Raw genomic sequence first — 16,417 nt, 5'->3', positions numbered from 1 at the left:
CCTTAAATATTATTTAAAAGTGTCTGGATAAGCAGAACACAATGGGTGTATTCACACAGTGCAGTTTTGGTGCAGTTTTTGAAGCCACAACCAAAAATGGATTAAAAAAAAAAAAAGACAAATATAATCTTTCCTATATTCTTTTCCTCACTTTACGATACACTCCTGGTTGTGGCATCTAAAAAAAACTGCACTGTGTGAATAAGGCCTAATACAACGAGCACACAAGTAATAACTATATAACTGATGGGAAATGATGAACGATAAGAGAGGCATTTTGACCCATGCGGCGCGCCGTACACAGCCAGTTTCATTTTGCTGTCTTGAAGTCCAGTACACGTAATCACTGTTTGTTGGATGTAACATCCGCGGAGGAGTCCGCACCGCCAACATGGACCGAGGAGGGATGAAGCACAGGGAAGGACGCCCGGAGATGAGCGGTTACAGCGTATACGAGGAGGAGAACGAAAAGCTCACCGAGAACCTCCGGGTCAAAGCCAGCGCGTTGAAACATGTAAGCATAAAACTGACCCGTCTAGGCCCCCGTAACCGGTCAACAGCTGTGAACTGGTGTTGAACTACAAATCCCGTCATGCGTCTGAGCCATCTATTAATGGGCACAGACGGGCAAGCATAATGGGAGTTGTAGTTTTAAACAGCTGTTAGAATCTGGGTGTTTTCTTACTTATTAGATAGTGGAAGTGTAAACACCAGCGTGCTGTGGCTTTGTGTGACATTAAAGGGGTTCTCCACTTTTATTAAATGCTGGTGTTGAGGCAACGTGGAACTTTTTACTATACCCACCCACCCAGTTTTGCCAATAAACAACGTGTGTAGGGGGTAGGGTGACTGCTTAGGTTATGTCCATGACAATTTCTATTACACTAGCGCCTCCATGTCCACTAGACTTTCCTTTTAAAACTTGGTCCGTTGTTTACATCCTGGCTCGATGACGACGTCACCACGACGGCTGGCCGATGACATGTTTCGTGGGTAATGATGCAGCGTCCCGCAACAGTGATTGTCCACCGCGGTCATGGCGTCGGCTCCTGGGCTGGTCGGCGTCGGCTCCTGGGCTGGGCTGGTCGGCGTCGGCTCCTGGGCTGGGCTGGTCGGCTCCTGGGCTGGTCGGCGTCGGCTCCTGGGCTGGTCGGGGTCGGCTCCTGGGCTGGTCGGGGTCGGCTCCTGGGCTGGTCGGGGTCGGCTCCTGGGCTGTTCGGGGTCGGCTCCTGGGCTGGTCGGGGTCGGCTCCTGGGCTGGTCGGGGTCGGCTCCTGGGCTGGTCGGGGTCGGCTCCTGGGCTGGTCGCGGATTCTGTATGAATCTATATGAATAAAAACTTTTGAGTGCCTTGATATAAAATCAGTGGCCCACAGAAGTATAGTATAGGCCCATAGTAGACTATGAGCGCCGTATAATGAATCTGTACAACACGGGTACGTAATACTGGATGATGAATGGGCCATTTATTTGACTGATAGGGGTCTTGCTGCTTTGAACCCGTGCAGCACCGCTCAATGTACATAACAAGGCCCCACCGGAATCAATACTTGTCTGAAGCTTTATTGGACACCTGTTTGTCCGCATTTGATGTGGCCCTGGATAATAGAGGGGGGGAGGGTCCTCTGCTCAGGATCCTCATCTATTGGCCAGACCGAAGAGCGGTTACATAGAGCATCCCGCTCTGGCGGACCTGTCCTGTCCTACATTACATAGACAACACATTGATATGAATGGACACTGTGTAATGCTTCATTTCCCCTGTGGAGGCACTGCAGGGAAATAAAACGCTTACTGCCAGGTTTCCCCACAGATTACAGATGATCGCTGGGGGTCCCAACTCCGATAAAGTTGAATGTACGCCTTCATATGTCTATAAAAGAAGCTGGAAGTCCAGACGAAAAAACTTCCAAGTCTAATTTTACGAGGATCTGAGGGGATTATTCTGGATTAAAGATGTGGAGGAGCAAAGTCTCACATATGATGAAGAAGATTCAATCTCCATTAAATATGTCTGATTCCTCCTCCTGTCACCTGCACTGTAGTGATAATCAGTTTCTGGGAAAATCTGGGTGACCACCAATACTTCTACAAGAGTTGTCATCCAGCTTTCCCAGATCCCTGAATGGCACATTTTTCCAGTTATGCAGATACAGCCCCATAATAAATAATCATCGTGATCGTGAGAATCTCACCTCTGACCTCCACCTATCTGGAGAACTGGGGTCCCCTAACCCCCAATTTATGTAGTAGAAATTCGCTGGCAGTTGCTGGGGTGTAGCTTCATCCATCGTATTTTATGGGAGTTGCTGAGTTGGCTGGAATACCCCTTTAAATTGTAGTTACATAAAACTGGAGCAACCCTTTAATTTTCCTGAAGTGATGCTGTGGGGGCTACAAGCGTCCCACTAGCTCAGCTGTAACTCCCATAGAGTATAATGGAGAGCGCGGCACACATGCATGGCCAGCTCTCCCCTCCCAATATACAACGGGGACACCGTTCTCCTGATAGTAGGGGGTCGTAGACATTTCTGGAATATCCTACATTTATGCTGTCAATATCTCTGCTGGAATACCCCTTTAATTGTCCACCATGTATATAGATAACACAGAATATGAAACTTAAAGGGGTCCTGCATATTAATGTAAAGGGGTAATTCAAGACTCCTACATGTATAATGCTACATTGCAACCTGGATTCAGGGCAGGGCAGCCTCTTAATACAAACCGCATCCCATTCCCAACTCCATGCACCCATCTAGGGGGGTGGGGGTTATAGCTGTATAAGGGCTTGTGCTGGGTATCAAGATCTCTGCTTGCTGTCAGGAAGCCATCCTGATCACGTTTATCTGAGACAGATTCATAGCTCGGAGAGCTCTGATACACGAGCCCTACACCTGCGTCAGATGGACATGATCAGGACTGGTTCTTCACAAAATGTTTCCGTTCAGTGACCGCAAGTAGAGCTCTTGATGGTGTTGAGGAAGTTTATTAGAAAGTTGCAGAACTTTTTGCTATGAACTGGTTAAACTTGATATAAAACTGGGGAACCCCTTTAAGGTATGCTTGGTAGAAATATATTTAAAGGCACAGACTCATTTTTTTTTTTTGTTTTTTTTGTTTAGCTTTCTATTGATATTGGGACCGAAGTAAAATACCACAATAAAGTACTGTCTGAAATGGTGAGTACGCGCTACCAGAGGCGGCAGGAGAACTAACCGCCACTTTAACCAGTGATAAGATATGTGCCCTCCGGGGGGTGACTTAAAAACCTGGCCGCAAGTCGTTCACCGGCTGTTCCTGCCCCCTGCATGAAGCCTTTAAAACCCAAATGGCAAGACATCAGTAAGCTCCGCCCTCATTCTTTCCGGGAACACCTTAAAACTGCCAGTAACGCCCCTGTGAAGGCTAATTTGCATAAACTCCTCCTCTTTTGTGGTTCGGGTTGGAAAAACGGAACTGTTGGCAAGTCTGAGATAATGTTCGACATAAAGCATAGCCGCATAATTATGCGGAGGCAAGCGTAACTACTGGTGCTCCGTGTTGCCATAGCAACCAATCAGCTCACTGCTTTCCTTTTTCCAGGACAGATTTGGAAATGATGTGATGTGATTGGTTGCTATGGGAACACTGCCGCTTTTGATGCACGAAAGGTAAAATCCCATCTCCTCAATCCGATTACAATTGTTAGATAACCCACAGATATTAATATTTCTACTACAATCATCCTCCAATAAATTACCGCTTGGCAGATCCAGATGTCACTGACCAGGGATCCGCCCACAGTTGAGTTCTAGCCCTTCTTGGGGCTTTCACGGGAGCACGCGTGTTTAAAGCAAGCGGCGCTGTGAGGTCATCAACCGCAGGGAGGAGGGAAATGAAGGCAAAGACCAGGAGTGACGTGGCAGGGTTTTTGTTCAGAAGAAATCGATAGGTCTCATTTTCTAAAGGTTATTGATTAGGGATAAAATACAAAAATTAAGAACTGAGATGGGAATAACCCTTTAAGCCCCAAATGTGCTTGAACGACCAGATGAGAAAATTCTCCTATTTCTTAAAATCCATAGGAGGCAGATATATAGTTGTACATAGGAGGCAGTATCATAGTAGTTATATTCTTGTATATAGGGGGCAGTATTACAGTAGTTATATTCTTGTATATAGGGGGCAGTATTATAGTAGTTATATTCTTGTATATAGAGGGCAGTATTATAGTAGTTATATTCTTGTATATAGGGGGCAGTATTATAGTAGTTATATTCTTGTATATAGGGGGCAGTATTATAGTAGTTATATTCTTGTACATAGGAGGCAGTATTATAGTAGTTATATTCCTGTATATAGGAGTCAGTATTATAGTAGTTATATTCTTGTATATAGGAGCAGTATTATAGTAGTTATATTCTTGTACATAGGAGGCAGTATTATAGTAGTTATATTCTTGTATATAGGGGGCAGTATTATAGTAGTTATATTCTTGTATATAGGAGCAGTATTATAGTAGTTATATTCTTGTACATAGGAGGCAGTATTATAGTAGTTATATTCTTGTATATAGGGGGCAGTATTATAGTAGTTATATTCTTGTATATAGGGGCAGTATTATAGTAGTTATATTCTTGTATATAGGAGCAGTATTATAGTAGTTATATTCTTGTATATAGGAGCAGTATTATAGTAGTTATAGTCTTGTACATAGGGAGCAGTATTATAGTAGTTATATTCTTGTATATAGGAGCAGTATTATAGTAATTCTATTCTTGTATATATGGAGCAGTGTTATAGTAGTTATATTCTTGTATATAGGGGGCAGTATTATAGTAGTTATATTCTTGTCTATAGGGGCAGTATTATAGTAGTTATATTCTTGTATATAGGGGGCAGTATTATAGTCGTTATATTCTTGTATATAGGGGCAGTATTATAGTAGTTATATTCTTGTATATAGGGGCAGTATTATAGTAGTTATATTCTTGTATATAGGGGGCAGTATTATAGTAGTTATATTCTTGTATATAGGGGGCAGTATTATAGTAGTTATATTCTTGTATATAGGGGGCAGTATTATAGTAGTTATATTCTTGTATATAGGAGCAGTATTATAGTAGTTATATTCTTGTATATAGGGGGCAGTACTATAGTAGTTATATTCTTGTATATAGGGGCAGTATTATAGTAGTTATATTCTTGTATATAGGGGGCAGTATTATAGTCGTTATATTCTTGTATATAGGGGCAGTATTATAGTCGTTATATTCTTGTATATAGGGGCAGTATTATAGTAGTTATATTCTTGTATATAGGGGGCAGTATTATAATAGTTATATTCTTGTATATAGGAGGCAGTATTATAGTAGTTATATTCTTGTATATAGGGATCAGTATTACATTAGTTATATTCTTGTATATAGGAGCAGTATTATAGTAGTTATATTCTTGTATATAGGGGCAGTATTATAGTAGTTATATTCTTGTATATAGGAGCAGTATTATAGTAGTTATATTCTTGTATATAGGGGCAGTATTACAGTAGTTATATTCTTGTATATAGGGATCAGTATTACATTAGTTATATTCTTGTATATAGGGGCAGTATTACAGTAGTTATATTCTTGTATATAGGGGCAGTATTATAGTAGTTATATTCTTGTATATAGGGGGCAGTATTATAGTAGTTATATTCTTGTATATAGGGGCAGTATAATAGTAGTTATATTCTTGTATATAGGGGCAGTATTATAGTAGTTATAGTCTTGTATATAGAAGCAGTATTATAGTAGTAATATTCTTGTACATATGGGGCAGTATTATAGTAGTTATATTCTTGTACATAGGAGCAGTATTATAGTAGTTATATTCTTGTATATAGGTGGCAGTATTATAGTAGTTATATTCTTGTATATAGGGGCAGTATAATAGTAGTTATATTCTTGTATATAGGGGCAGTATTATAGTAGTTATAGTCTTGTATATAGAAGCAGTATTATAGTAGTTATATTCTTGTATATAGGAGCAGTATTATAGTAGTTATATTCTTATATATAGGGGCAGTATTATAGTAGTTATATTCTTGTACATAGGAGCAGTATTATAGTAGTTATATTCTTGTATATAGGAGGCAGTATTATAGTAGTTATCTTCTTGTATATAGGGGCAGTATTATAGTAGTTATATTCTTGTATATAGGGGCAGTATTATAGTAGTTATATTCTTGTATATAGGGGCAGTATGATAGTAGTTATATTCTTGTATATAGGGGCAGTATTATAGTAGTTATAGTCTTGTATATAGAAGCAGTATTATAGTAGTTATATTCTTGTATATAGGAGCAGTATTACAGTAGTTATATTCTTATATATAGGGGCAGTATTATAGTAGTTATATTCTTGTACATAGGAGCAGTATTATAGTAGTTATATTCTTGTATATAGGAGGCAGTATTATAGTAGTTATATTCTTATATATAGGGGCAGTATTATAGTAGTTATATTCTTATATATAGGGGCAGTATTATAGTAGTTATATTCTTGTACATAGGGGCAGTATTATAGTAGTTATATTCTTGTACATAGGAGCAGTATTATAGTAGTTATATTCTTGTATATAGGGGCAGTATTATAGTAGTTATATTCTTGTATGTAGAATCAGTATTAGGGGGGATTCACACGAACGTGTATTCGGTCCGTGCGGGCCGCGTGGTTTTCACGCGCCACGCACAGACCAATACAAGTCTATGGGGCAGTACAGACAGTCTGTGCTGTTTGCGCAGCGTTTGTCAGCTGCGCAAAAAGCGCGACATGTTCAATATCTCCGCGTATTTCGCGCATCACGCACCCATTGAAGTCAATGGGTGCGTGAAAACCACGCAGGTCGCACGGAAGCACTTCCATGCGAACCGACTGAAACAGCGCACCAGCTGTCAAACGGATGAATGTAAACAGAAAAGCACCACGTGCTTTTCTGTTTCCAAACATCCAAATGGAGTGTATTTGAGATGAGCGAACCCGGACAATCGAACCGAACTTCACCGGGTTCGGCCGAACTCGTTTTGGCCGAACCCGGCAAAAAAATTTCCGGTACGCGACGTCAGGAGATAGTCACTGTCCAGGGTGCTGAAAGAGTTAAACTGTTTCAGCACCATGGACAGTGACTACCGATCCCAATAAACATGAACCTGTAAAAAAAACGAAGTTCTGACTTACCGATAACTCCCGTCTTCTTCCTCCAGTCTGACCTCCCGGGATGACAATTCAGTCCAAGTGACAGCTCCAGCCAATCACAGACCAAGCACAGGCTGCAGCGGTCACATGGACTGCCGCGTCATCCAGGGAGGTGGGGCCCGATGTCAAGAGAGGCGCGTCACCAAGGACGCGTCACCAAGGCAACGGCCGGGAGGGAAGTTCTCGCTAAGTACGAACTTTTTTTTTTTTTTTAACAGGTTTCTCGATATTGTGTTCGGCATTCACTGTCGAGGGTGCTGAAAGAGTTACTGCCGATCAGTTAGCTATTTCAGCACCTTGGACAGTGACGGGCGTCGACTAGCCTCATCTCTATGATGGCGGCTGCGCGAAAATCACGCAGCCGTGCATCATACACGGATGACACGCAGCTGTCAAATGGTTTTTGCGCGCGCAAAACGCTGCGTTGTTTGCGCGCGCAAAAACGCAACGTTCGTCTGAATCTGCCCTTATAGTAGTTATATTCTTGTATATAGGAGCAGGATTATAGTAGTTATATTCTTGTATATAGGGGGCAGTATTATAGTAGTTATATTCTTGTATATAGGAGCAGGATTATAGTAGTTATATTCTTGTATATAGGAGCAGTATTATAGTAGTTATATTCTTGTATATAGTGGCAGTATTATAGTAGTTATATTCTTGTATATAGGGGCAGTATTATAGTAGTTATATTCTTGTATATAGGGGGCAGTATTATAGTAGTTATATTCTTGTATATAGGGGCAGTATTATAGTAGTTATATTCTTGTATATAGGGGCAGTATTATAGTAGTTATATTCTTGTATATAGGAGCAGTATTATAGTAGTTATATTCTTGTATATAGGAGCAGTATTATAGTAGTTATATTCTTGTACATAGGAGCAGTGTTATAGTAGTAATATTCTTGTATATAGGGGTAGTATTATAGTAGTTATGTTCTTGTACATAGGGGGCAGTATTATAGTAGTTATATTCTTGTATATAGGGGCAGTATTATAGTAGTTATATTCTTGTATATATGGGTAGTATTATAGTAGTTATGTTCTTGTATATAGGGGGCAGTATTCTAGTAGTTATATTCTTGTATATAGGGGCAGTATTATAGTAGTTATATTCTTGTGTGTATATAGGGGGCAGTATTATAGTAGTTATATTCTTGTATATAGGGGGCAGTATTATAGTAGTTATATTGTGTATATAGGGGACAGTATTATATTCTTGTATATAGGGGCAGTATTACAGTAGTTATATTCTTGTATATGGCGGGCAGTATTACAGTAGTTATATTCTTGTACATAGGGGCAGTATTATAGTAGTTATATTCTTGTATATATGGGTAGTATTATAGTAGTTATGTTTTTGTATATAGGGGGCAGTATTCTAGTATTTATATTCTTGTATATAGGGGCAGTATTATAGTAGTTATATTCTTGTATATAGGGGGCAGTATTATAGTAGTTATATTGTGTATATAGGGGACAGTATTATAGTAGTTATATTGTGTATATAGGGGACAGTATTATGGTAGTTATATTCTTGTATATAGGAGCAGTATTATAGTAGTTATATTCTTGTACATAGGGGCAGTATTATAGTAGTTATATTCTTGTATATAAGGGGCAGTATTATAGTAGTTATATTCTTGTATATAGGAGCAGTATTATAGTAGTTATATTCTTGTATATAGGGGCAGTATTATAGTAGTTATATTCTTGTATATAGGGGCAGTATTATAGTAGTTATATTCTTGTATATGGGAGCAGTATTATAGTAGTTATATTCTTGTATGTAGGGGGCAGTATTATAGTAGTTATATTCTTGTATATAGGGGGCAGTATTATAGTAGTTATATTCTTGTATATAGGGGGCAGTATTATAGTAGTTATATTCTTGTATATAGGAGCAGTATTATAGTAGTTATATTCTTGTATATAGGAGCAGTATTATAGTAGTTATATTCTTGTATATAGGGGGCAGTATTATAGTAGTTATATTCTTGTATATAGGGGGCAGTATTATAGTAGTTATATTCTTGTATATAGGACCAGTATTATAGTAGTTATATTCTTGTACATAGGGGCAGTATTATAGTAGTTATATTCTTGTATATAGGAGCAGTATTATAGTAGTTATATTCTTGTATATAGGGGGCAGTATTATAGTAGTTATATTCTTGTATATAGGGGGCAGTATTATAGTAGTTATATTCTTGTATATAGGGGGCAGTATTATAGTAGTTATATTCTTGTATATAGGGGGCAGTATTATAGTAGTTATATTCTTGTATATAGGGGGCAGTATTATAGTAGTTATATTCTTGTATATAGGGGGCAGTATTATAGTAGTTATATTTTTGTATATAGGAGGCAGTATTATAGTAGTTATATTCCTGTATATAGGGGCAGTATTATAGTAGTTATATTCTTGTATATAGGGGGCAGTATTATAGTAGTTATATTCTTGTATATTGGGGGCAGTATTATAGTAGTTATATTCTTGTATATAGGGGCGGTATTATAGTAGTTATATTCTTGTATATAGGAGCAGTATTATAGTAGTTATATTCTTTTATATAGGGGCAGTATTATAGTAGTTATAATCTTGTATATAGGGGCAGTATTATAGTAGTTATATTCTTGTATATAGGAGCAGTATTATAGTAGTTATATTCCTGTATATAGGGGGCAATATTATAGTAGTTATATTCTTGTATATAGGGGGCAGTATTATAGTAGTTATATTCCTGTATATAGGGGCAGTATTATAGTAGTTATATTCTTGTATATAGGGGCAGTATTATAGTTATTATATTAGTGCTGATTAGTCAGTATATTCGCCTTCGCTTGTCAGACTAATGGATGAATTGTCTTGTAACGTGACAACCAATTGTGTGAGACAGGAACATGCAGAGGACAATTGTCACCTCTTTCTTCACTCCTCCTTATAGATAATACATAGATATTTTCTCAGCAGGGGGCGACAATGAGCACAGGATCTTTTCATCATTGTAGCAAGAATGATGAGTGACTTAAGAATAAAGAACATGTTTTTTAAATATCTTTTCCATATACAGTCGCAATGTTTAATATGTTATTATTGATATTGCTTGTTCTCTGTTGTTTATTCCTGGTATTTGCTACGTTATTTAATTTTTTTTTTAATTTTTTTTTAAGGACTCGGATTTTGATACAACTGGTGGTTTCCTGGGGGCTACAATGGGCAGACTGAAGGTGCTCTCCAGGGGCAGCCAGGCCAAGCTGCTATTCTATATGATGCTCTTCGCCTGTTTTGTTTTCTTTGTTATTTACTGGTTTATAAAGCTCAGGTGATCGGACTTTTTTATTTTTTTTGCATATTTTTTTTCATTGTGCCACAATTATCAAGTCTTATTTATTATTTTCTGGAGCAGTGATCGCTAGCTGACGTGGAACTACAATTCTCAGCATGCTCTGACAGCCTTCGGCGAGCAAGGCATGCTGGAAGTTGTAGTTCTACTGCAAATTCAAGACCACTGTTCTGGAGCATACTGGAAGATGGTGGGATTTTCCTTTAAAACTTGTCGAGTCTGTGAGATTTAATGACCGGTCCATCTCAGTTATCCGGATCTTTCATGTTCTCCGACATTCATTCCTGTAAATCCATAGGCGTACGATGATGAAAGTGGCAACTCCCTGCAGAAGAGAGTTAATGATCCGAGCAGAGCTATAGAGGATCGCACTCTGTTAATAGTTTTCTGATTATGAGAACGTCACATAGAGAATTCATCCTTTTGGAATGAAACGCACAAATCTCAGGCTCTGATGCACCTAAGCCTACTCCTCCTGGAAATTCCATTGTCGAAAGATAAAACTTTCATTGGTTGTAAACGAACATATTGGACATTAAACAGCACTTTTAATCTATTCATATTATATGTTGTCATTTCGTATTAAAGCGGTTCTCCATTCTCCTGACATTGTCTCGTAGGCCGCACGGGTGCATCTGTTTAACTTAAACTCCCACCCTGATTCCAGATGAGAGGACCTAGCTGTAGGAGAGCATGTCTTTTATGTCCCATTTGTGCAGAAACGCCTATTTTATCCTTGGCATAGGACATCGATGTGGTGACTTTTCCGTCCTACCGGTCCCCAGTCTGACCAGTAGAACTTTGCAACACAGCGCCATCTAAGTGCGTGTGGCGAAGTCTGGTACTGCATCTGAACTCTGCAGGATATTGATGTCAAACTTGAGCAATATGGTTGTGGGTATAGAAAATTGCATTTTCTGGTTAATTCCAGAGTCTATTTGCATAAGCTCTGCTAAGAAAAAAATAATAAATCGAGCAAAATTGCCGCCGCCGCTCACATAAAAATGTTGGCAATTTTTCAGAAAAGAAATCTCGCCGGACCATATTGCAAGTGATTCTGGCAGTAGAAAAAGTCCTTTTTTTTTTTTTTTTTTTTTTTAAAAGGTAATTAAATGACGTCTATTGATTTACCTAGATCATCCCTCCCCTCCCCCCCTGCACGTTCTTCATTGTGTTGCTGGCTGGGACTACAGCTGGCATCTGTCCCGATCAGTGCTTTTATTTCAGCGGGGACCATAAATAATAAGCATGGTGCTTGTCGTGCATAATCGGTCTCCACGTAATTACAGAACATAACATTTCATGCACACAGAGTTGGCGGCGCGAATTTCACAATTGGTAAACTTACAATGAGTTTCCCTCCGCGCTGCGTAAAGAAAGTGAGTGGGGCTCTGGCATGTAATACACAAGAACTGGAGGCAGAGATGTGACTGCGAGCTCCGGGGGCCTCTATATAACAGGGCCCCCCACCTACCATGTGCAATTTATAATATTGGGGTCTTAGGAGGCAGGGGAACCTTCAGGCCCTCTAGGCACCAGGGCCGATGCGACTGCTACCTCTGCACCCCCTATAGCTATACCCTGGTTTTCGCAGACAGTCCATGTCGGCAGCGTTGACATAATGTCTGTAAAGTAAGATCGATATCAATGTGGGAGAAAGTTCTCTTTTCCATTAACGGGTTTGTGCCACAATACACATGTATCCACAGGATAGGGGATATGTGTGATTGCTGCGGGTCTGACCGCTGGGACCCCCAGCGATAAGGAGACCGGGGAACCGAAAGTCACCCGACGTACTCCATGAGAAGCTTGGGACTCCCGGGATCAGTGACCGGCAGCTCCATAGAAATTATTGGAGCGCTGGTCGCACTTGTGCATGTGTGACCGGAGCCCCATTCATTTCTATGGAGCTGCCGGACACAGAACCCAGAAGTCCCATGCTTCTCATGGGGGACTTTCGGTTCTCCTTATCGCTGGGGGTCTAAACGGTCGGACCCCCAGCGATCACACATGTATCCTGTAGATAGGAGATACATGTGTTTTGTGGCACAGCCCCTTTAATTTACAAAGGTTGGAGCAGTAAGCTTTATCTTAAACCGATGTTCACACAGGATGTATACGCTGCGTTAAAGTGCACATGGCATCCGCTCTGGCAGCTTCAGGGACTTCCGGATGAAAAACCGCACCAAATTGTGGTGCAGTTTTCCGGCCAGAATGTCCGATGTGGGAAGCAGAAGCGGAAAAAACAAAAACGTTGTGACCGCTGCAGCGGTCACATGGGATGAAACGTCATCCCGGGAGGCCGGCCTGGATGCTGCTTGGGACCTTTTTTGATAAGCCAGAGTTGAGTGTTGCTCGAAAGAGGTCCAACTTGTTCGAAAAGGCCAATACCCCCCACCAAAACAGCTGATTATGGAAGTTCCCAGGCCCCACACTGGTCTCGGCACATTGTTGACCTTATGGGGTAAATTCACACGTACCGTAAATACAGTTGTATTTCGTTGCGGAAAATCCGCAGCATAAAACAGCAGCAAAGTGGATGAAATTTGAACAAATCTCATCCACACCCTGCGGAAAAAATATGCCAGGAAACCGTTCATAAATTGACCGGTGGCGCGGTTTTTAATCCGCAGCACGTCAATTGTATTTGCGTAATCGCTGCTTTATTGTTGCAGGTTCCCCCCATTGAATTCAATAGGGAGGTAAAACCCGCAACAAATAGCAGATGTGGAAAAGCTGTGATTCCGCTGCAAAAAACACAACTCAGAAATAAAAAAAGATCTTATACTTACCCAGAATTCTGTGCCTCTTCGTCCAGGCCGGCCTCCTGGGATAACTTTTCATCCCATGTGACCGCTGCTGCCAATCACAGGCTGCAGTGATCACATCAGAGAAAACGCCATCCCAGGAGGCCGAGTAATGTGATGGGATGCGCTCCTAGGGTGAAGTTTCGGTGCTATGGAGATTCGGGTTGGATACCCCAGAATACTTATACGTAGATAAGTGTATTAAGTGAAACCTAGAGATTCTTGCTGTTCAAAAAATTTATTTTATTCATACATTTGTTCACGTCATGAGGCAAGGTGAGTATAGGTGACTTTATATAGACGTTTCGGCCCAACCTAGGCCTTTGTCAAGGTCGCTGTTGAGGATAAAGGTATCAGACCTGATGGAGTTGTTCAGGCATCTGCCAGATGCTCTACAGTGGAGTCCACGCTACAGTCTGGCACCAGTTAGGCTTCGTTCACATCTGCGTCGGGGCTCCGTTCGTGGGTTCCATCGGATCTTTCTGTTAGGGGAACCCCTGAACGGAGTCCAAACAGAACCCATAGGTTTCCATTTGCATCCCCATTGATTTCAATGTTGACGGATCCCGTGGAAATGGTTTGTCACCATAGTTTAAGGGTTCCGTCAATTTGACGGAATTAATTGCGCAGTCGACCGCTATTCATTCCATCAAAACGACTGGGGCTTGTTGTCCTGTGCCTTCTAGTTCTGCAGATGGCTCATCTATTCTGTGGAATCTCAATTCATACGGTTTTTCGAAAATGTGCCCAAATCAAACATTAAAGTACTCACTCTAGCCAACAGATGGCGCTGCTCTATATAAAATTTTTACATTTAAAGGAGACCTACATGGGCTAGACGACTCAAAAGAATGAGAACAAAAAGAAAACACCCATTGCGGTCACTCTGTACAAGAAAACAGGGATTCCATCTCCTGGTCCCCACCATTTTTGATTGCGGACAAAGGGATAAGTGGAGAAAAACTAAACGAGAGCAACTTAAAAGGGGTTATCTGTTGTTTTTTTTAAAGTTGTCAGCAGGGCAGGAGATGTAATTACATAGGTAAACTAACCGATGCCCCCCCCCCCTCAATCCAGCATGGAGGTCTCAGAACATCACGTAGCGGTCACCTGTGCCGTTCATCAGTCATGTTAGTTTACTATGTACTGTAAATCCATTCCCTGTCCTGCTCACAATTTTAACATTTCCCAGATAACCCCTTTTTAACTTACATGGCAGGTGGGGCTGGGGGATAGGTTTCTGTCACAGCAAGCTGCCTCTCAGACAAGGATAAAGAAGTCCAAACCCCTCGCTTAATTTATAGATTATTGCTTCAGATGCTCTAGCACTGGAGGGGAAAAGAGTAGTGGAAATAAAATGTAAAGTTCAGCCATAACCTCAAAACCACCTGCCTAATATTAAGGGGATCCCCTCTCGTGTCCCCAACACAGCTCTGACCTGTCGAGACATGGACTCGACAAGATCTCTGAAGGTTCCTGTGGTATCTGGCACCAAGACATTACTAGTAGATCCTTTTAAGTCCTGTAAGTTGTGAGGTGCGGCCTCCATGGATCGGATTTGTATTTCCAGCACATACCACAGATGATCGATCCGATTGAGATCTGGGAAATTTGGAGGCCAAGTCATCACCTTGAACAGCCGCATGAATGGCAGAACCCAAGGTTTCCCAGTAGAACATTGCCCGGGGCATCACACTGCCCCCGCCGGCTTGTCTTCTTCCCATAATTCATCCTGGTGCCAACTCTTTCCCAGGTAAGCGACGTCCACGCATCCGGCCGTCCCCATGATGGAAAAGAAACCGTCATTCATCAGACCAGGCACCTTCTTCCATTACTCCATGGTCCAGTTCCGACGCTCACGTGCCCATTGTAAATGTTTTGATGTTGGACAGGGGTCAGCAGTTTTCACTATGAGGATATGTTCACACGGTTTATTTTCTGCCGTTTTTCGGGCCGTAAACGTCCCGAAAAAATGGCTGAAAATACGGGGGGCTGAACGCCTCCAAACATCTGCCCATTGATTTCAATGGGAAATACTGCGTTTTGTTCCCACGAGTTGTTTTTTTACACGCCCTTTGTAAAAACGGCGCATAAAAAAATCGACAGCCGCAGATTTTGTGTTAACTTTGTTCCTGGAGGTTTCCACCCTTACAAGTTTTATAAACTCTATCATAAGGGTCCAATAATCCAGAATATTTGATAATCCAGCACCAGTCAAGTACCAGAAATACCATATTAACCTCTTCCAGTACCATGCCGTACACGTGCAGGGGGATGTAGTTAACACACAGCGCTGTACATATACAAGTCGCAGTGGAAGAGTGGCAATGATTGACAGAAGCCCCCCCCCCCCCCCACCATTCTGTAATGGCTGGGATTGGAGAAACCTGTTATTTAACCCCTTGATTGCCACCCGTAATAGCGACTGCTGTAATGTAAGGGATTTCCCCTCATTAATTATGTCACCCCTATAAAGGACCCCAGGGCTGTCTTTACAATCTTTTCACCTCTTACCGCAGGCTGTTTTTTTTTTTACTATAAAGCATCTGCAATTCTGTAATCCAGTTTTTGCACAGCTCGTATGAGCGGATTGAATGTCAGAGTAAGCGGACCCCAGTGTATACACAAAAGGCTTTAAGTCTGATTGAATGGTCTCTCCCGTCCAGTTCAGCTCCCTACAATCATGACCCCCATTTAGTTTCAGGCAACATTCTCTTTTATGTTGTGTATATTCTCCGGGAGATTGATATTCAGGTAAAACCTTTGTGTCGTAGCTGTGAATTGTTCTGCTTCTGCCTTAAGGGGGTCGAGCATCTATTACCGTTACATGATAACAACCAATTATAGTAGAAAGTAGAGAACAAAATACGCCATCAGCACCGACGTCTGTTCTTGTACATACATAGACCCTCTAAGTGTGCCAACTCTGGCGGTAAAGTGCAGCTTTTCTTTATTTTTTACCACCAGAAGGAGTCATACCAGGTAGAAATACAGAATGTGACATACCTAGGGCAGGCAGATCTGAGGCAGGCAGAAAAGGGGG

The 16,417-nt window shown here is 41.1% G+C and overlaps 1 protein-coding gene across 1 annotated transcript; it reads left to right on the top strand.

The window, feature by feature from the left end:
- Positions 1-288: 288 nt before the first annotated feature.
- On the top strand, positions 289-11,123 carry BET1 (Bet1 golgi vesicular membrane trafficking protein). The gene is made up of 3 exons (XM_075828760.1): positions 289-514; positions 3,125-3,181; positions 10,395-11,123. The coding sequence occupies exons 1-3, from the start codon at positions 392-394 to the stop codon at positions 10,548-10,550; spliced, it is 336 nt and encodes a 111-aa protein (XP_075684875.1). The 5' UTR covers positions 289-391; the 3' UTR covers positions 10,551-11,123.
- Positions 11,124-16,417: the final 5,294 nt, after the last annotated feature.

Source organism: Rhinoderma darwinii, chromosome 5 (assembly GCF_050947455.1).
Source record: "Rhinoderma darwinii isolate aRhiDar2 chromosome 5, aRhiDar2.hap1, whole genome shotgun sequence".
Classification (NCBI taxonomy): Eukaryota; Metazoa; Chordata; class Amphibia; order Anura; family Rhinodermatidae; genus Rhinoderma; species Rhinoderma darwinii.
This window is presented reverse-complemented; position numbering and strand designations above follow the sequence as displayed.